Below are 21,232 nucleotides of genomic sequence, written 5' to 3' on the forward strand. Positions count from 1 at the left end.
CTGTAGTTATATAGCAAATAGCAGAGTGTAGGACTGAGTCCTTTGGTCTTTGAACACTCAGCGAACCTAAGTCTTGAAGTTGAAAATATAATGCTTTTGGGTTAGTGGCCAGACCTGGACTTACTGAGTCATGCTTGCCTGAAATGGGTGGTTAATACGGTGTTCATTATTGTTTACCATCCACTGAAAAAGGAGGCAAGTGTTGAAGTCATGAAGCTTCGTTCCCAGTGTGTCAGATATGAGACGGTGTTAAGGAAAAGAGCACAGAATCTGGTGGATCATGGGCACAATGCCTCCAAAGCCACAGGGCTTCCTTTAATTAGAGACACCATTAAAACAAATGTTCTTTTAAAATACAGCCATTGAAAAGACAACACATTAAGAAACATGTAAACACTGCAGTTTCTTAATTACAAGTTGCACTGCTTGGTTTAGTACCTATGCACTCCAGGTTTGGGATCCTCACGGGATGGGGATAGAGCCTCCCACACACTTTCAGTTGGCAGAAAAGAAAATGGGAGCAGTCAAAGAAAGCAAGACCTGGCTTGTACACAGCTCCTGAGAGAAACAGCATATTCTACCTTCTAGTTCTCTCAGAAGAAAGACTTAAGATGTTAGCAAAGTTGGAAAATGGGTTTGTGTTGTCAGCTGGGAGGCAGAGAAACTGACAGATACTTTTAATTAGCTATTAAAAGGAGGCACAGCCGAGTCTAGTCTCATACCCTGAAAAAGGCAAGAGCACAGAACCTGCCTCCTTCATATGCTAGGGTCCAGCTTTGATACCCAAGGACAGCTGGGCGGGTGAACCTATTCCCATGGGGACTGTATGTCACACCTAAACTTGGGGTCTGTCATGGGGAAAAATTTACTTAGCTCTGGTACCCCCAGTTACCCCAAGCGTCTTTCATCTGAACTTTGACTCATCGGCCCTGCCCTGTCGAAGCCTAAGATTGCACTGACTTCTGAGGACAAGACCCCATTTTCTACAGTAACTGAAAGACGACATAGGAACAAATCCTTTACTTCCCAGATTACCAAGAACACAGCAAATACCGTTACTTGTTGAACATTGGTTCCACTTGATCTTTCTGTAGTGGGGAGGGCAGCCAACGGAAGATAATTCCTGGTCATTCCCAGAAAAGGCAGAGAAGACAGTCAACCCCTTTACTACTTGCAGGCCCTAACACAGTAGGAGGAAGCACTGCCTCGTCTCTAGTGTAACAAAACCCACCAGCGTTTTCCAATTGTGTTTTTAAATTACAAAAACAAAAACCAAACAGTGGTCCTAAACTTGAGTCGGTGAATTGGTAAAGATAAGGACATAATTTGGCAAGCAGAATTATTCTGAAGTTGTGACAGTCTTCTGCAGAGGCCCTTCCTCCCTTAATGTGTAGATAGTGGGATGCGAGGAATTGGGGTGGAGGAGGCAAGAACAAAACTTTAAGTGTCTGAATCCAAGCTCAATTCCAGAAATCAAGTGGAGGACAAGGAGTAACGACAGATCACGTTTAGGGAGGCAAATGGATCTCAGCCTCTTCTAAGGATCTATACTAAAGAAAACAGACCCTCTGCTTAGGGCTTGTGGTAACTTAAAATAATTCCCTAGGACAACCCAGCCCTTGGGTTGCCACGTGGAGTCATGTGGTGAAGGCAGACAGTTGTCTTGCCTGATGTTTCCCCCAGGAGACCTAGTTCAGCCTCCTGGCCATCCATGTATGACAGTCTCAGGACTTTTCCATGCCCAGATTTCTCACAAGTGAGGACAGTCAGCTCAGACCCTTCCTTAGGCTCTGCTCCTGTATGGTTCCTGACAAGCTATAGAAAATGGAGAAGAAACGTGTCTGGTCCCAGTAGTGAGGAGCCAGAGGTGACCGGAAACTTCAGAGCACCACGTCCCAGATGCCCAGAGAGGTAGCGTCCCAATCTTGAGTCTTCTTCAACTTAGATGAGACAGGCCCAACAACTTCTGCCACTACCTCAGGAACCATCGAAGGGCGTGCAAGACATGACTACCCAGAGCTCTGCTGGCGGGTGAATGCCAGGGACCGGTTCAGCTTCTGTCTCAGGAAGCCCAGAGAACCTGGAGCCAAGGATGTGTGCTCTCAACTCTGCTTTAAAGCCTGAGATAGCCTTGACAGACAGCTCTCATTCCCAAGGGAGAGACCAGATTCCAGAATGGTTCCTCTCCCTATCCCTACCTAGGCTGCAGAATCCCAGGGACACTGCTGCCCAACCCAAGCCCCTTAGGTTCTTCAGAGAAAAGAATTTAAGTAAAAAACATGATTTGTTTTCAAGGTTGCAAGAAACGGTCAGTGGAGCCTCACACCGTCCTCCCCCTCCCCCAGTCGCTGGTGTTTGGTAGATGGGGGTGCCGCAGTGGAAGCCAGGCAGCTTCTTGGCCCCTGGGGCCTACTGCCTGCTGTTGTTGTCAGACAGTGGGCCAGGGGTCCGCACCTCACCCAGGGAGCTTGTGCCCTCGAAGCGCTGTGAGGCAATAGCTGCCTGGTGGGACATGCTCTTCCGCACGATGTCACCCTTCCGCCACAACACCACCTCCTGCAGGGTTGGAAGAAAGTCAATACAGTATTTGAGAGAGGCTCAGGGATGCTTTTCTCAGGGGTTCCCACCTTGGTCCCAGGGCATCTCCAGGAATAACCTCCTTGGCTCATCTCTCACCAAACTGGTGGCTTCTAAGACTGGTGCTCTGGCAGGAGCCACGAAAGCGGGAGTTAGGCCTGAGAAAGCAGACCCCAGGTATCAGTTGGGTCTCCTGCAATTCCATGTTTCTATCTCTTGGTCAAACAACAAGTGATAGAGGCTTGACTTTTTTTTTTTTTTTTTTTTTTTAAGCATTTTGCTTTAAAAGTTAAGATGGTCCTCTGTGGGAATGGTGGCCTCTCTACTCTGTGCCCAAAGGGACCCAGGGTCCTGGAGGAGGCACCCACCTGCTGCTTGAAGTAGCGCCGTTCTTCCTCATCTATCAGCACCAAGTTGAGGTAATAGCGCACAGAGAACTTCTTGTTTATGTCCCGCATGGTGGGCGTGAGCTCATATCCTGCCAGGAAGAGCCTGATGGGGATGGACTCACCTGTAAGGGGCGAGGCAAAAGTGAGGGCAAGGGACACAGGAGGCGCTGTTGTACAGCCTAACACCCATTCTGCCGCTGGGCAAGGGACACAGGAGGTGCTGTTGTACAGCCTAATGCCCATTCTGCCTGCAGCAGGTCAGGTGCCCGCTGGGCAAGGGACACAGGAGGTGCTGTTGTACAGCCTAACGCCCATTCTGCCTGCAGCAGGTCAGGTGCCCGCTGGGCAAGGGACACAGGAGGTGCTGTTGTACAGCCTAACACCCATTCTGCCGCTGGGCAAGGGACACAGGAGGTGCTGTTGTACAGCCTAATGCCCATTCTGCCTGCAGCAGGTCAGGTGCCCGCTGGGCAAGGGACACAGGAGGTGCTGTTGTACAGCCTAATGCCCATTCTGCCTGCAGCAGGTCAGGTGCCCACTGGGCAAGCCAAGGAACACTAAGCAAAGGCTCTGCCTTTAGAGATGTTACACCCTGCTCCCAGCAGTTTCCTGAAACAAATGTGATTTTCCAGATCCTGTCCAGTCTGTGGCTTCTGAGCAGTCTATCACCTCCCAGTGCAGAAGGTAGTGAGGAACAGGGACTGAACAGCACAGGGAACTAGTAGGTACCACAGCTATGTGCAATGTGCCTTATCAGTGGGGGTTTCTTCCCCCCATATTTATTTGAAACTTGGTCTCTATATAGTTCTGGCTGGCCTAGGGGCCCTGTGCGGGACCATGTCCAGCCCACTCATCCTAGGGCCTGCGCAGGACCACGTCCAGCCCACTCATCCTAGGCCCTGTGCAGGACCACGTCCAGCCCACTCATCCTAGGGGCCCTGTGCGGGACCACGTCCAGCCCACTCATCCTAGGTCCTGTGCAGGACCACGTCCAGCCCACTCATCCTAGGCCCTGTGCAGGACCATGTTCAGTCCACTCATCTTAGGGGCCCTGTGCGGGACCACATCCAGCCCACTCATCCTAGGGGCCCTGTGCAGGACCATGTCCAGCCCACCCATCCTAGGGCCTGCGCAGGACCACGTCCAGCCCATTCATCCTAGGCCCTGTGCAGGACCATGTTCAGCCCACTCATCCTGGGCCCTGCGCAGGACCATGTCCAGCCTGCTCATCCTAGGGGCCTGTGCAGAACCATGTCCAGCCCACCATCCTAGGCCCTGCGCAGAACCATGTCCAGCCCACCATCCTAGGCCCTGCGCAGAACCATGTCCAGCCCACCATCCTAGGCCCTGCGCAGAACCATGTCCAGCCCACCATCCTACGCCCTGTGCAGGACCACGTCCATTGGTTTCTGGTGTTGTCTGAAGCCTTGTACTGTGGGTCAACGATGCAGTAGTTCACTTTCATGACAGGCAAATGAACCCCTAGAGTGAAACATCTTACTGTAGCTAGAACTAAGCAGTGACAATGACTAGAATACACGGATCTCTCTCTGTAGAAAACATGCCAGAATGTCAAGAGGGAAAAGGAATTAAATATTCATACTGTATCTTAAAGCAGTTTCCAAACTTTTTTTTTTTTTTTTTGGTTTTTCGAGACACGGTTTCTCTGTGGTTTTGGAGCCTGTCCTGGAACTAGCTCTTGTAGACCAGGCTGGTCTCGAACTCACAGAGATCCGCCTGCCTTTGCCTCCCGAGTGCTGGGATTAAAGGCGTGCGCCACCATCGCCCGGCTCAAACTTTTTATTTTTTTTTTTTTTGGATAACTTTGAACCCTAATCCTCCTGCCTCTATCAACCAAAGTGTGGGATAACACACGTGTGCAAGCAGGCCAGCTGAGACAGAATCTTAAGTATAATCAATATATAAACAAGGCCAACGTGGGACTATTGTGGCTGAGGCTGGGGATGGAGGCTGAAGTCAAAGGCTCAGCTTTGTCCTCCCTTCCATTTCAGTGCTGGGGACTCCCATAAGTTTCAGACCAGCTTGGGTTACACAGTGAGACCTTGTCTTTAAAAAAAAAAATTTACTTCAATAGTATCATCATTTGAACCCTTCCCAAATTCTGAAATTCTGCACGTGGCTTGGAAGCAAATCGTGGCAGTGGCCCTGAGCTGGGAGGCTCACCTCGGACTGGAGCCCCGTCCATGATCTCATACTTGGCTATTGTGTCGTTCTCGTGGTACACATTGGGACCCGTGCCCGTTGTTTCCCGTTTGATGATGTCTATCTCCATGTGCTTGATTTTGATCCTCACCAGCAGGAAGTATATCTTCCCTACAATGACATCTTTCAAGTGGTATCTGAAGAAGAGAAAAAGGAAGTGAGACAGATGTTGGGTGCGGCGGCTATCCCCTTCATGTGCCAGCATGGGGTATACTGTCAGCGAGAGGTGTGAGGGAAGTTTATGCTCAACCTCGCTATTTGAACAGTTTCCTGCTATGTTCTTTACTGGAATCTGTGTGACTTCCTCTCTTCTACATCCTGCTCAAAGGAGGATACATGTTATTTCAACCATTAATACTTCTTTATCAGCTCCATTTCCACAGGATATACCTTTAGTATGTTTTAATGGATGTTTTTCTTTTTATTTATTTTTTTTTTTGGTTTTTCGAGACAGGGTTTCTCTGTGGTTTTGGAGCCTGTCCTGGAACTAGCTCTTGTAGACCAGGCTGGTCTCGAACTCACAGAGATCCGCCTGCCTCTGCCTCCCAAGTGCTGGGATTAAAGGCGTGCGCCACCACCGCCCAGCTAATGGATGCTTTTCTAATGTATTAGGCCAGCCTCACAAACATAGGAATTAATTCTCGCCTTTCCACTTTATTCTCCATACAATGTCTGTAGGGAACTGAGCCTTAACGGTTCCCAGTGAATAGTTCCATCTGCTCCAGGCTAGACAGCCCAGGCTGCATGGCTGATACGCCTTGAGGTACTAGGGATTTCGCCACATTGCATGGCTCACTCTTTCTTTTCTCTATCTCTTCCCCCCTTCCTTCCTTTCTTTTTTTAGTTTTTCGAGACAGGGTTTCACTCTATAGACTGGGATGGCTGCGCCAACTCACAGAGATCCGCCTGCCTCTTTCTCCTAAGTGCAGAGATTAAAGGTGTGCGCCACCACCACCCTACACTAACACTGTCTCTTTCTTCAAGTCTCTCTCTGTGGGCCAGCCAATGGAGCTGGTAGTCTCTGTATATACCTCCCTGTATCACGTGTGCTAGAAAGACAGCACACTCTCCAAACCTAGGCTCACACTCATGGCACGTGATCCCTAGCAGAGATGTCAGAGTTGGGTCTCCTTACATGGCAGGTGGGAAAAAAGAAGCTGGAAGAGAGAGACTAGGTCATGCTCTGGATGAGAGAAGGTTCAGACAGGCGATTGCTAGCTCCCAGACTTTGTGCTCCCCACTGTTTCTGACACTGTTGTTTACAGTCTACTGAGAGAGCTGCAGACATTGAGTGGGTAGCCTGTATACCTGCAGACGCAGCAGGTCACCTGCAGCATTTCTCAGGAATACTTACAGCCCATGCATGGATGCTAAGGTTTTCTATATTATATGAAATCTTACACATAAGAAACATATTTCACGTTCCTATGTGGTACAATCTGTTGTACAAGCAGAGGGGAAGACTAGGAGTCTATTCCTGCCTGCATGTAACCTACTCTAAAACACTTTTTATTCCAAGAGCTGATGACTAGTGCCCACTTCAGGCTCTGTGGTAGCACTCCTGGTGGCTGCTGCCTTCATCAGAGGGGTGGAGGGGGGTTAGTGGAAAGGACCACACTGAGTAAGAAGACTGGGGGGTGGGGCAAGAAGAAGCTCCTTCCTAGCACCTGTCCAACAGGGGGGCCAGGCCAAGGAGGTTCTAGGTTACAGTGGTCATTTTATTGGGTAAGGGTGGGCATCACTAGGTTCCAATTCAGGGAGCAGAGGAACAAGTAAGTTGGTTTTACAACTGTTCTCATAATCAAGTATGTTCCTAGTTTAAAAACTGGCCCCATCAGACACAGTGACACATGCCTGTAATCCCAGCACTTACGAAGTAGAAATAGGATCATTCGTATGAGGCCAGCCTGTAACGGCTTAAATGAAGGCAGACAGAAATTGTAATAATATATACAGCTTTAATTGGGAAATAGACTTACAGAACCAGAGGTTCCAGCGGAGAACAGGAAAGCAGAAGGGAAGGCGGGGAGCACGCCCGCAATCTTTATAAGTAAAAAATATCTTAGCCGGGCGGTGGTGGCGCACGCCTTTAATCCCAGCACTCGGGAGGCAGAGGCAGGGGGATCTCTGGGAGTTCGAGGCCAGCCTGGTCTACAGACCTAGTTCCGGGATGGGCACCAAAGCTACAGAGAAACCCTGTCTCGAAAAAAAAAAAAAATCCTGGGGGGATCCCCGCCCTACAAGCAAGGTGATTGGCTGGGTCTCCCCTACAGCCAGCCTAGTCTACATAGTTGAGTTTTCTCGCCTCTCTTCCTAAGCCCTCTGTAGGCAAATCGTCTCTCCTCAATTCCTAGTCTCTGTTTGGCAGTGGGCCTGGGGGAAAGCAACTACAGTGAAAAAGGTAATCAAAGACATGAGTAGATGATCCAAATACTTTCAGGAATAGACTATATTCAAAAGAAAGACAGAAGACTGCAGACAATCCCGTGGCATGTAAGCAATTAAACACTGCGATGCTCTCATAGTAAACAGTTGAAAACACAGCTTCCCCACTAGCCAGGTAAAGTTATTTTAAGACCTTCAGAAAAATGCATCAGGTGCCGGGTGGTGATGGTGCACACCATTAATCCCAGCACTCAGGAGGCAGACGCAGGTAGATCTCTGTGAGTTCGAGCGAGACCAGCCTGGTCTACAGTGTGAGTTCCAGGACCGAGAAACCCTGTCTTGAGAAACCAAAAAAAAAAAAACAAAACAAAACAAAGCATCAGGTATTTTGCCCTGTAACTCATTTTGGTTCAGGGAGGAAGCAGCCCATTGCCGGTACATGGCTTCCTCACTTTGATTCCTAAGGCCGGGAGGAAACAAATGATAGTGGCATTGTGTTCTACCATTATTCTCACGCATGGAAGGAAGCAGCCTTACCTAGTATCCAAAACAAACAACCTAACTAGCTAAGCTTGACTTTGAAAGGCACCTTAATGTTTAAATATGTGATCTTAAATAATTTAATACACTGAACAATAAAGATTCTATTTCCTGGCCTGTCTACCTATAACTAGCCTAGCACACACGTCTACTGTATTACTGTCATAGTCTCCCCCTGCAGTTTGCCACCATGAAGTTGTAGAGTCATGAGGCTGTCAGTCAGTGCACACTCAACAAAATCTCTCTTTACCTCCATAAATGATTATTATCACATGAGCTTGGGGCTCAGGATACTCACTTGGATTTGTTATACTCAAATTCAATGTGCAGGCAGTCCTCGATCCCAACTTCCATCTTGATGGATGAGTTCAGCTCGGGGTACGTGCTAAGGGTGTGAACTACAATGTCCATCTCTTTGACAACATCATTGAGGCGGCGGCTGATGGTTGCTCGGAGGAAATAGCTGTTAAGAGATGGAGCCATCCTAAGTGAATACTTCCAGTCTCTAGATGCTACACAGCCCTGGGAGAACCCTACAGTAATGTTTAACCCTCCTAGGCTTTCTATCCTTTTGAGAATTTATGGGTCCTTTTCTCAGAAAAAGTATACACAGGCATCTATACACAGACTTCTGCAGTTACCATTGAGGAAGAGCAAAGCCTTCCTTTAAAACCCTCTTGGGAGCTCATGACAATGAATTAAGAAACCTTGTCGTAGCAGAAGTGATTTCTCTGCCTTCTATGCCAATGGCCCTACCACTATCTACCATCTGTGAGGAAGGTTTGTTTACTTGCCTACCTCCTGGCTAGTTGAGCATAGATATCTGGCCTATATACTTATATGTATATGCCAGTCTACTAAATAGTATCTGATAAGTAAAAGTGAGGAATAGGAAACAGAGAAATCAAACCAAGTCTTCATTTCTGCAGTCTTTCTTAGCCAACCCTGTGCTAGGCAGAGGATAAGGACAATACACTCTCAAGAGGGGCTCACAATCTGGAGGGAGATGAACAAACAACAGAAAAATCAAGACCAGCAAAGGGAAATTCAGAAACTACAATCCAGCTTTATGAGAACAAAGAGACTCCAAGAACAAGCCAACATGTAATAATACAGCAAAGCAGCACAGAAATGAGTAGCTTAACTGGCGGCGGCAGCTGCATGGCAGGGCACGGGTCTGGAAGAAGATACATAAGTGGACCCTAAGGGTCTAACAGCTACTCGGCACGGTTCAGCAAAATCCCAGTTTCCTGGTGTAAAACTACGCTAACACCCACAAGAGAAGAAAAGTACCCTTAGTTATGATTTCTTCTGAGTAATCCTCTGATAACCCAAGTACCCGTTAAACATTCCAGAAAATTAACAGACATGCTGGCCACATCAGCTACAGGCTACAGGCGACCAGCTCTGTGGCACCGACCGCTTCTAAGCAGTCCTTATATTTCCCTCAGTAACTTCCATCACAGCCGCACAAGACATTTGTCCCTAACTAACCCTTTTCTAATTGCTCAGGTCTTAAATCCATTCCACTATCTGTGGAAGACTGGTTTTATTCTAATGAAGATTTTCAAGTCAAGGTTTAATAATTCTTTTCTGCTTTGTTCTGGTTTTATTTAGGGTCTAAATACGTGCCTGGCCTTTACAGACTTCCTTCACCAGCAACCCACCCTATCCCGAAAAAGAAAACTAGCCTTTCCCTTCACAACTGGGGGGGGCGGGGGGGAGAGGACTGAAAACTTCCGACACTCTCGTATGTCACTGCTACTGCAGAGTTTTGCTGTCATTGAGTTTTTTTGAGACAGTTTCACTACGTAACTCTGGGTGACCTGCAACTTGCTAAGTATACCAGGCTGGTCTCAAACACAAAGATCAATCTGCCTTTGTTTTGCAAATACAAGCATCACCATGCCTGACTGATTGTATTGGGGGGGGGTCCTCACTATTAGTCTTAGCCAGCCCAGAACTCACAGAGATCACCTGTGGTTTCCCCTCATGACAGGATTAAAGGCATGTGCCTCTGTGACTGCCTGTTTTCTTTTTTTAATCGTGTGAATACTGCTGTGGTCACAGGTGTTTGATTATCTCTTCCAGACTCTGTGTCCAAATATTCCGGATCTACAACTGAAGTGGAATTGTTGGATCACACAGTGACTCTGTTTAATTGTGTGTGTGTGTTGCTGGGGACTGAGCCCAGTACCTTGCAAAGTCTTCAAGTATGTGCCCTTGCTGCTTTTCACAGAGTTATGTGTTCAGCCCTCTATTCATTCATCTTTGAGGAGACACCCTGCTGTTTTCAATACCTTTCTTCTTTACATAAAAACACTAAGGCAAAAGCTACAAAGAAACCCTGTCTCAAAAAACCAAAACCAACCAAACAAACAAAAAACACTAAGGCAAATCCATTGGACTATGGGGTGGGAATTACCAAGCATGGTGGCATGCACCTGTAATCCCAGCTCTCAGGAGGTTGAGGCAGAGGGATTGAGAGTTTGAGGTCAGTCTAGGCTATATAACAAGACCTGTATCAATAATTATTATTTTTTTAACAATTCCCATAGCCAAGCTAAGTGATTGCTACATAATCCTCACTGGTGTTTTCTCCGGAGTGATAGGACAAATCACTGTCTTTAGTAGGGATTTAGATGCAAATATTTCAAAAGAGTCTATGAACCAAGTGTAATGATAGATGGAGGGAACCAGGAGAAAGAGAGGGAGATGTTCTTGCTGTAATCCTCACCATCCTAAGCCCAGGCCTGTAGGGGAGAGAAACAAGTAGATCCTGTGAGATGGGATCAAGACTTGGGATCATCTGGTCCTCTGGAGTGACAGGACACTCTGCTTTATCCCAGTGATGCCCCATAATCTAAGGTTTGCATCTAAAAGTCTAGAGCTGCTGTGATTTTTTTTTTTAACCTCAGAGCCCCAGGCATCAGTCTCCTTCCTCAGAGTTTCCCAGACTATAGTAGTAAGAGCATCCTCTGGCATGCCTGTACCCATTCATCTGTTTGTTTATGATCCCTGAAATGGGTCCAAGACCTTAGCATATGCTAGGCAATGCTGTACCCAAAGCCAAATTTGTGTCCAGTTTTTGAAGACTGTGTTCTGCTCCTGCATTGTTTTCTTCTCTCTTCCAAAAGATAGAGAAGACAGACCTAGAATTAGAACCCTAAACTAGTATCTATTTTTGAAAGACAAAGCTTTAAGTTAGAGTCCAAAATGATGTGATGTTGTACGGCAGAGCTAAGTGTGGGAGGGGTCAGCACCTCAGGAAGCCAAACTGAGGTGTCTATCTGGGGCCACCTCAGATATGAAAGGCAATTACTGAATTTTCCAGAAGTTTAAGAAATGGTTGTTAAATGGCTATCGTTGAAATTATATAAACTTACAATTAGATGAATTACCTAAGAAACAAGGGCAATCCACATTAAAATCCCTTTGCTTCCTAATCATTTTCCTGCACTATCTGAGGCCCTTGGTCGGGAGGGGACTGTGTGACAGCAGTGAAGCTGCAAAAGTGGTGATAGCATTCAGGTCACAGACGGCCATGCCGTCCAATCAGAAGGCTTTCTCCCGCGGTGTGCAATGGTGACATTTACTAGCTGGCAATCCTCTTCCTTCTTAGCAGCCACGAAGCCCCAGGCCCTGTCCTGGTGGGGCAGGTTCAGGACTACAACAAAAACATCAGAGACCCCTTACCGTAGCTTCACGTTCTGCCCTGTGTAGGACTCATACGGCTTTTCCACGTGAGTAAACTCAAAGTCGAAGGCTTGTGATTGGGTGATCTCTCCCGGCCGAGCCAAGTCCTTCACCAGGGACACAAACTCATGGTGGTTTCCACGGTCATAGTAGAGTTCTGAAAAGAGAACAAAGCTTACTCTAGCCGACTTGACTACACTCAACCTAGTGAGGGCATCACAGGTCGGAGGGATCAGTCTCTTTGAGACTTGTGGCCTTGTTTTAGGGCTTCTTCTCTTTCCCTGACCCGAGCCTCTCCACTGATTTCCCCAGACACATGCCTTTCCAAAGACATGTCCTTTCTGCTTTGTTTGTTTGAGACAGGGTCTTACTATGTTACCTAGATTGGCCACTAGTTCTTGGGCATAAATAATTCTTCTACCACAGTCTCAAATAGCTAGAAAAATAGGTGTGCACCACCATTCCTAGCAGACTCTTCCAAGTCACACAGTAAGAATTTATGATACACACACACACACACACACACAAGGCCAGTGTGATGGAGCAGTTAAGAGCACTTTGTTGCTCTTGCAGAGGAGTTGGGTTCAATTCTCAGCACCTACACGGTAGCATACAACCACCTGTAACTCCAGTTCCAGGGGATCCAGTGCCTTCTTCTGACCTCCATGGGCACCAGGCATGCACATGGTACACACACACACACACACACACACACACACACACACACACACACACGTAGGCAAAACACTCGTATACATAAAATAAAGAAACCTTAAAAAAGCAAATAAAAGCCAATGTGGTCTCCAGGCCATTGCTTCTGTTAGCAATCCACGGTCTGTGCGCCTATAAAGGTAAGGGGATTCTGAGACGGTTAGAACAGATTCGGTGAGCAGTTTTCAGCATATATGAAGAGACTCGATATAAAAAAAAAGAGAGAGAGAGAGAGCACCTTTCCAATATTCTTGACTTTTGCAGGAAATGTATGGCTACTTTATTCTATCTTCCTTCGATAATCCTGCAAGATGGATAGGTCAGGCCTCTTGTTCTATAGTTCAGCCTGGTCCAGAATTCATTAGGTAGCACAGGCTAGCCTCAAACTCATGGCAATCCTTCTGGCTCCCAAATCCTGGGACTACAGATGTGCGCTTATACCCACCTGGCGTTTCACCATGATAAGCTCATGTTATCACCAGACCCATGATTATTTCATGACTTTGTATTTTGCAATTTAAGGATTAAGTTTTGAGATATCCATGGTCTTCTTTACTCCTTTGGACTGAAGAGACCCGTAGCTCCAGCTTCCTGGCCCCAAGATGTCAGCTCTTAGCTCTGCCTGTGATGATCCATGACCAAACGCTAGCTCAAGCCTCATCTCTCAAGTATTCTTTTTCTTGTTGTTGTTGTTGTTTTTCTCTGTGGCTTTGGAGCCTGCCCTGGAACTAGCTCTTGTAGACCAGGCTGGCCTTGAACTCACAGAGATCCGCCTGCCTCTGCCTCCAAAGTGCTGGGATTAAAGGCGTGCGCCACCACCGCCTGGCTTCTCTCAAATATTCTTGACTTCAAGCACTGTGCTAGGCTGCAACCCATAGGAGGGAGATGAACTGGGAATATGGAACAGCTGTTTGGGAGATGAGTCTACTGCCCCTTTGGCCTGGTCCTGGTTCTCAGCATCTCTAGAGCATCATCTGTCTCTCTCTGGAGTGACTAGATCACTCTGGCAGTGAGTATACGTGCTTTGCTGCAACAGCGTAAGATCTGAAGCCTGAAATGGGACCAAAACTTTATTGAGAACAAGAAACCAGAAATCCTGCCTCTCTAGTGCCAATGCAATCTTCAGTCCTGGCCTGGGGGATAAAACCATCTCCAGACAAAGAGAAACAATCTCAGCTATTAATTTTAACCTGAATGCAAATTTCCCCCCAACATTCCACTGGCTTCCCCTGCTCATCTCATGGGCAGCTTTTCCTTAGCTCCGGGACATTTGGAAACACAGTAGGCTGTTGTAAGATATACTTGACTTGAGCTGGGGGTATTAACAGTGGTTGAGTACTCATCTGGCATGCATGAGATGGCCCTGGGTTTGACACCAGCATTAAAAGGAAAAGAAAAAAAAAGAAACAAACCAAAACTAAACAGACAAGCAAACAAAACTCCAAAAGCATTTATCCAATTCATGAAAGTGATATAGTACAGTTTGATCAATTTCTTTGTTTTATTTTGGTTTGGTTTGGTTTTTGAGACAATGTAGCCCTGGCTGTCCTGGAACTTGCTATGGAGACCAGGCAGGCCTTGAAGTCACATATATCCACTGGCCTCTGCTTTGAGTACTAGATAATAAAGATAATAAAGGCATTAAGTCTTTTATTACAAATAATCTACTTCCTCTTCCCAATACTACGTGATCTTAGCAGTGGGTGGCCTGATGGGTAGGTAGTGACAGTCTACAAATCCATGGGAGATGGCAGTTCCAAATGATGTGGGAGGAAGATACCAACTCCCTAACTACGCCCCCAGGAAAGCAAGAACACGCAGAAGGTGCAGCGCAGGGCTGAGCTGGCCCTCCTCACCAATAGGGAATCTTCCACTCAATCTTGTGACCTAACCCGGTAGATGGTGCTGGCTCATGTAAGAACTGAACCCCTAACTTAGGAACGTTATAACTCAGTTCCCAAGCACTGGATTTTGGCTCCAGCGCCAATGAATTCAAATAAGAAGCACAAGGCCCCAATATCTGCGAACTTTCAATAGAAAATTGTAGCATCAAGAGGAAAGCGGAAAGAGAGAACAGAAAAAAAACACAAAAGCAATGATCACACAGCCCAACATGAGAAATAAACAAAACAGAGAGGGTTCAGAGTGGGCTCCAGCTGCCAGGATTTGAAGATCCTAGCAACGCTGCAGAAGGGCACTGCCTGGCCCAGCAGGGACTTGGGAACTAGTCCTTTTCCGCAGGGCATCACATTCTCCCCAGTGCTTTTCTTCCCGTGACACAGTATCAGTGCCTACAACAAAATGCCATGGGAGAACAGTGTGGTCCGAGGAGGGCTAGGATGGTCCTCTGTTGTTTTATTTTGTTGAGATGGGTCTTGCTACATATCCCAGGCTGGCCTTAAATGCATGGTCATTCTCCTGATTCATCCTCCCTAGTGCTAGGATTATAGGTACACCAGCTACCACATCTAGCTTGGAATGGTCTTTCTGATTTATAATTTTATAAGCAACTTGGACTGCAAACACTGTGGCCAAAGGGCAGAAATAGTTGTTTTACACTGTTATTTGCCAGAAAGGTTGGTTTCATCTTGAATAAATTGAGGCAGAAAATCCAAGTGTTCTAACTAGAGGCCCAGGTCCTACAGAGACTCTAAAAACAGCCCCTCTTCCATCCCAAACAAACACAATAGCCCTTCAGGCTAGAAGTAGAAACTGAACCCCTCACCCCATTCTTTTTTTCCAAGTGACTTCTGTCATTAGTTTCCTTCTTTGATCAAAAGGAGGAACTAATTTTTGCACTCAGGATGTTTTCGTGGCAATATCTGCCACCAACGGCCAAAAAGGGAGGTCACCAGTGTAGAGGGAAATTGAGCCAACTTTACATCATAGGCCAAGCCTTTGAGACACCCTGGGATCTGCTGCTGGACCAGCACCACACAGAGTCTAGGCTTCATGTTGGACTGGGGAGAGCCTCCTCTCATCTGACTTTCCTAGCCTTTTTGCTGCCCAGGTGATGAAGATCCTGGCTTGCTATAGCTCCTGCCCCTAGCAGACCCATTGGAACAATTACATTTCAAGGTTACCCATATGCGGCTCTGCTCTGTGCAAATCTAAGCCCTGCTGAAAACTTGGTAAGTCTGTTTTTTCACTTGAGTAAATGAGTTTTTTTTTTTTTTTTTAAAAAAAAAAAAGTCTCTGGAGTTTCTAAAAGTACAGGCTCATTGGTACTGATGAGCTCATTAAAAACTTTATAAAAAGTATGTATTTGGCTCTGGGGTATAAGGATATTTCTGTCTGCCCATCTCTGCAAGTTTGACCTTCTGATTATATTTGGCTCATTTAACCCCATTAGCCTGCAAGGTTCCCAAGTCTGGCTTACATCCTCTACCAGTATTTCCCAAAGGATTTCAGCAGGAAAAACGGTCTTTTCTTCTCTAACTATGCAGCAGTGCCCCTGGTACTCTTTGTATACCACTGCATCTTCCTGATCCCACTGGTCTAACCCGGAAGGAGACTTCCCCCGTCACACATTTATTGGCATCGTCCCAGCAGAGACCATGCCATGAGAAGAAGCATGCTAGGTATCGGGAGGCTAACAAAGCAGCTGAGAAACTTGAGGATAACAAAAACATATGGCACTAATTGAAGAACTATTACTCTCTTGCAACAATCGTCAAACTGTAACATCAGAGCAGTTGCTATAGGATTCAGGGAGCCACAGGTCTGGCAAACTCTTCTTTTCTCAAACAGGGAGAGGTCATTTCAATGTATAGGAATATGATGGGAAAAAAAAGCAAAACCAAGTGAGCTGGCATCAGACTTACTGTTTTCACACCCTAGATCCCTCAGGAAGATGCTGATCCACTAGATGCATGATGGTCAGATGCCCCTTAAGTTCTCTAACTGAGAGGAACACCTAGCTAGCTCTTGAGCATGTGCAGGAGACCCAGCTGCTTGATCTAGACCTTCCAGGGGTCAGGGATGTAGCTCAGATTGTGAGACACTTGTCTGGCATAGGTGCGGCCCTATGTTTGTTTCTGGCTTTCTACAGAGGATGAAAAAAAAATATTCCAGAAAATGGTTTCTGTAAGACCTTAGATCTGAACCAGTATTATCCAGTTAGCAAACATTTACTGAGCACTTTATGTGGTAGCCATTGAGACTAGAGATTAAACACTGGACTAATGATGGACTTAAGACAGTCTCTGGCATTTGGGGTAAGAAGTCAGACAAGTGAAATAACAAAATAAAATAACAAAGTCACAACCTACTTAAAAACAGGTATTCCTGTAGCTTTTAGTAGAGGAAGTGATTAGGTAGGCCTCTGAAGAAAAAGTACAATTTTGGTAGGACATACTTTTCAGAAAGAAAAAAAAAATTAGACTATAAGGGGATGATGGTTGTGAGCTGACATGTGGATGCTGGGAATTGAACTCAGGACCTCTGGAAAAGCAGTCAGTGCTCTTAACCACTGAGCTACCTCTCCAGTCCCCATTTACTTCATTTTTTAAGGTAAGGTCTCACTATGTAGCCCAGGATGGCCTGGAACTCGTGCTCTCCCTGCTTTTGTCTTCCAAGTGCCAGATTGACAGGAGTGCAGCAGTATTACTGACAAGAAAGAGGCTATCTGAAGGAGCTATCATCAGTGAGGACGGAGTTAACGAGAGATGGGGTCTGGAAAGGCAGGCTGAGACAAACTCCAGGAAGAAAATAAATAGGCTTCTAGGAGTTGGTAAAAGCAAAAACAAACTTTGAAGGGATCAACAGTATGAGAATTGCCTATTCACCCTTGCAGAAGATGATAAGAAGGGTATAGAAGAGATTGCCAGATCTCTTATAGAGTGAGACAGGGACAATAGCTCCAACTCCTCCAAGACCCCAACACACAAGCAACCTGCTTCCTCAGGAAGAAGGACAGACTCAGAGATGCTAAGTCACTCTCTTGGCTGTGGCTACGATTACCCATATAACCTGACCTTATAATCTGACAGACATTCCGCCTACTTGATACATAGTCAAAGAATGCAATGAAGGAGAAAACCACAGAACCACAACTTCAACAAAATTACCCACTCTCCTCGCTCTGCTGCCCTGAAGTCACTCATAATAACTGTCTTAGATGTATGACACAATATGCCATGCCTTGAATCTTTCGGCCTGTCACAAAGATAATAAAGAAATAGGAAGCCTACGGAAAGTACGTTGCGCCTCTGAATAAGCTGGTGTATCTTTAATATCAACTAATTTTAGAAACAGAGAGAGTGGGGGGGGGCATGGGAAGAGAAACTTTTATACCAAATATATTTAGAAAGGCTGTTCTTTTATTGCTTTGTTTTGAGACAGGGTCTTGCTATGTAACCAGATGGCCTTGAACTCGAGAGAGATCTTCCTGGCTTAGCTTTTGGAGTCCTGGGATTATAAGTATATGCCATCATGTCTGGTTAGAAAGGTTTCTCTGATGCCTTCTCCTTGATCAAGAAATAGATCTCAAGTCCAAACAATAAACATAGTGCTTATAATTCTGTTTTAACCTACTCCCATTCTCTCATGTAAGCAAGGATAATGAATGGGAATGAACATGAACTATACCCTTTAGACACCGCACCCACTGCTAGCTGTGTGAAAGCCCATGTGGCACACACAAAAGCTTTAAGGCAAAGAGCTGAAACATATACTCTGTAAAAGTCCTTACGGCAATCTAACTGGGAAGACTCTACGAGGTCTAGGGGAGACTGAATGAGAGGCTGTAACTCAGTTTGTAAAGTGAAACTATCGCTGCGTTGGCCGCTCTTATCTTTATAAAGAAACTCTCTGAGACACGAGACACGGTCCCCCAGTATCACATCATAATAACCAGGTGATTTTATTATACTGTAATTTACAGCTGACAAAGCTGAGGCCTGATCAGGTCAGAGTGCCAAGGGCCTAGGGAAAATTATCCCAAGAAGCAATAAAAGGTTTTAAGAAAATTCAGTAAGGTTACAGTCTTGGAAAGAAAGGAGTTAGGCAAGAGAACAGGTTGGGCAACTACAACAAACAGCTTCCTTGGTTACCTTGCATTTAAATAAAAGAGAATGAGCTCTTGACACCATGCATTCCTTCTGGAATGGCTCATTTCATACTATGTGAAGCAGGGGACATGTTAAGTTATTCACAATCAGGGCGTGATGGTATAGACAAAGATTAAAGTATACTTGTTGTTTAAACTGGTATTAGAGAGCTAATGTAGTAACTTTAAAACTCCTAATTAAAATACCAATTCTCAGTAGGCAAGTATTGACTATTTCATATGTAATGTTTAACATAAAATGCTTTGGGTTTATCTAATCCAACCTGTGATTCTTTACTAGGCGTGATTTTATCCAGCATGGAACAAGAGCAATATCTCACGGCTTTATGAGTCTTAAGTAGGGAATGCCACTGGTTTCTAGTACAGGAAAGGCTGAAGATACAGATAAGAGCCCGCAACAACAATGATCAGGTTCCAGATGTCAATCAACAGTGCACCTGTCCTCCCATCCCAGCAAAAAGCAGGACGGCAACGTGTAAAATTCACACTCCAGTCTCTTTTCTGGCACAACAAATAGATCTTTCACATCCTGGCTTTAAAACAACCCAACGGGGTCCTTTATGATCAGTCAGTCTTTAGGTTGATTTTAAATACCAGATGCTTAAGAGCAAACAGTGGGTTACAAAATCTGGCCACCGGGACTCCTTTTCCCAGGCCTCCCTGACTCTGTAAAAGGGAGAACAGATGCTAGGCTAAACTCTTAGCGTGTGAATCTAACACGCTTTCCCAAGGAAGTCTCTGAAATGGGTGTCCATATGTGCAGTACGGAGAACAGAGTAGGGATTTTTCGGACAGGTGGTCGCCATCTACAGGACATAAGCTATTCATGTCCTCATAACACAAATATTTTATTTTAGAAATACCCAAGCAACTTGCTAACACGAAAGGCTCCTAATACTTAGAACTGGTGACAACCCAGTCACGATGATGGGCAGCCTCCCAAATCTTTGTGGGGTTTTGTTTTAATTTGAGACAGGGTTTCACTCACTACATAACAGTAGCTGGCCTGGAAATCACTCTGTTGGCCAGACTGGCGTCAACTAACAGAGATCTACCTGTCTCTGCCTCCCAAGTACTGCTATTAAAGGCATGTATCACCATACTCAGCTGACTCCCCAGAATTTTTGTTACTACTTTCCCTTGTTTAATTCTAGTAAAATTATCAACCATAGTTTGAAGATGATTATTGAGCACTACAAAGTTTTGATCATTTAATGGTAGTCTTTGCAAATATCACTTCTTCGCTCTAAGGAGAAAAATCAGACAACTGAAAACTAGCATTCTGATGAATAAGTCTGAGAAATATATGCATTCAGAATGAGGCGGGCTGAAGGTATTCAAAACATACACATGAAAGGTAGTTCAAAGTGGAGGTGAGACAAACAGCCTTTATGCACCCTGTCTACCACACCATATCTATATAGGTACATATATATTATATATAAATACATATACATACACATATGTGGATGGGTGGGGTCACCGCTTAACTTTAGATTGGATCTGACAGCCGTAGCTGTCAAACCCACCTGCAGGATCTCGCCTAAGTACCTCACTATGAAATTCCCGGTGCAAGAAGCAAAGCTGGGAGGATACTGCAGAGACAATGGGGGTAACCAGGTACCAGGTGAGCGTCCAACCGTACAGCAGGGGGCTCCCTACCGTTCCTAGGCTGGCTGACCCCACCTCCCCAGCAGCACGCTGTCACTTTTGACCTGGAAGAAGGTAATGAATGCATGGGGGAGTCGCCCACGGGCGGGACTCGTGGGTGAACCCCAGACTTCAGACTGCAGTTGACAAGAGCCTGTCATAGGCCTCGCTGGAGTTGGGCCCTGAAAAACCTCTGCTCTCCGCCCGTCCCACACCCGACTGACTCCAGGGGCGGACTGACGTCGTGGGCTTGAGATCCCAGGGAAACCACTCACCGATCTGTCCAATGAACTCGATCTTGATGCCCTGGTGCTCTAGTCGCTTGTTGGGGTTCTTCAGAGATAAGCTCACCTTCCCCGAGACGGTCTCCCCATCGTAGAAGAGGAAATATTTCTCCTTCTTCCCGTCTTCTGTCTTGTGCTCTGCTCTCTTCCTACTCTCCGCATCATTCAGCAAGATTTCCACCTCCACGCTCTGCCCGAAGCCGAAGAAGCTCATCTCCCCGCCTGACCGCGCCGGTGCCGGCACAGACTACTCCCTCCTTCCAAGGTGCGGGCTGCCTGCGGGGAAGGCAGGCCGGAGGACCGGCTGCGGGAACGCGCTGGACGCCGCACCGCAGCCCCCTGCACGATTGAGCGGGGCGGTGGGCGGTCACCGACGGCCTGCGCCCCTGGGGAGGGGCAGGGCCGAGGAAGGCAGGCGGTTGCGGACTGCGGCGCCCGAAGCAGCGATGCACCCAGAGGCCAGGCACCGTACCTCCCCAATTCCCGACGGTGCAGCGGCGAGGGCCCAGGAGCACGCGTTCCGTCGCCCACCGGGTGGGGTCCAGCGCACAGCCGCGCACCGAACTGCCTAGACTCCTGCGGTGCAACGCACCGAAGTGCTACGGCGGCGCCGGGCGGGAGTGGGGGCTGGAGAACTCCGGCCCGGATGCGAAGGAGATGCCACGCGCAGGCGCACGTCTTCTTCTCACCCTCCTAACTCCCCCGCC

General features: G+C 46.7%; 1 protein-coding gene across 1 annotated transcript; it reads right to left on the minus strand.

Moving 5' to 3' along the window:
- Positions 1–278: 278 nt before the first annotated feature.
- Positions 279–21,202, minus strand: Vps26b (VPS26 retromer complex component B). Its single transcript, XM_057767035.1, has 6 exons — positions 20,517–21,202; positions 11,811–11,967; positions 8,413–8,577; positions 5,151–5,326; positions 2,946–3,088; positions 279–2,556 (listed from the first exon to the last, which is right to left on the minus strand). Exons 1-6 carry the CDS (start codon positions 20,737–20,739, stop codon positions 2,410–2,412), a joined length of 1,011 nt encoding a protein of 336 aa, XP_057623018.1. The 5' UTR covers positions 20,740–21,202; the 3' UTR covers positions 279–2,409.
- Between the last annotated feature and the right edge of the window lie 30 nt (positions 21,203–21,232).

This window comes from Chionomys nivalis, chromosome 4, assembly GCF_950005125.1.
Source record: "Chionomys nivalis chromosome 4, mChiNiv1.1, whole genome shotgun sequence".
NCBI classification, from domain to species: Eukaryota; Metazoa; Chordata; class Mammalia; order Rodentia; family Cricetidae; genus Chionomys; species Chionomys nivalis.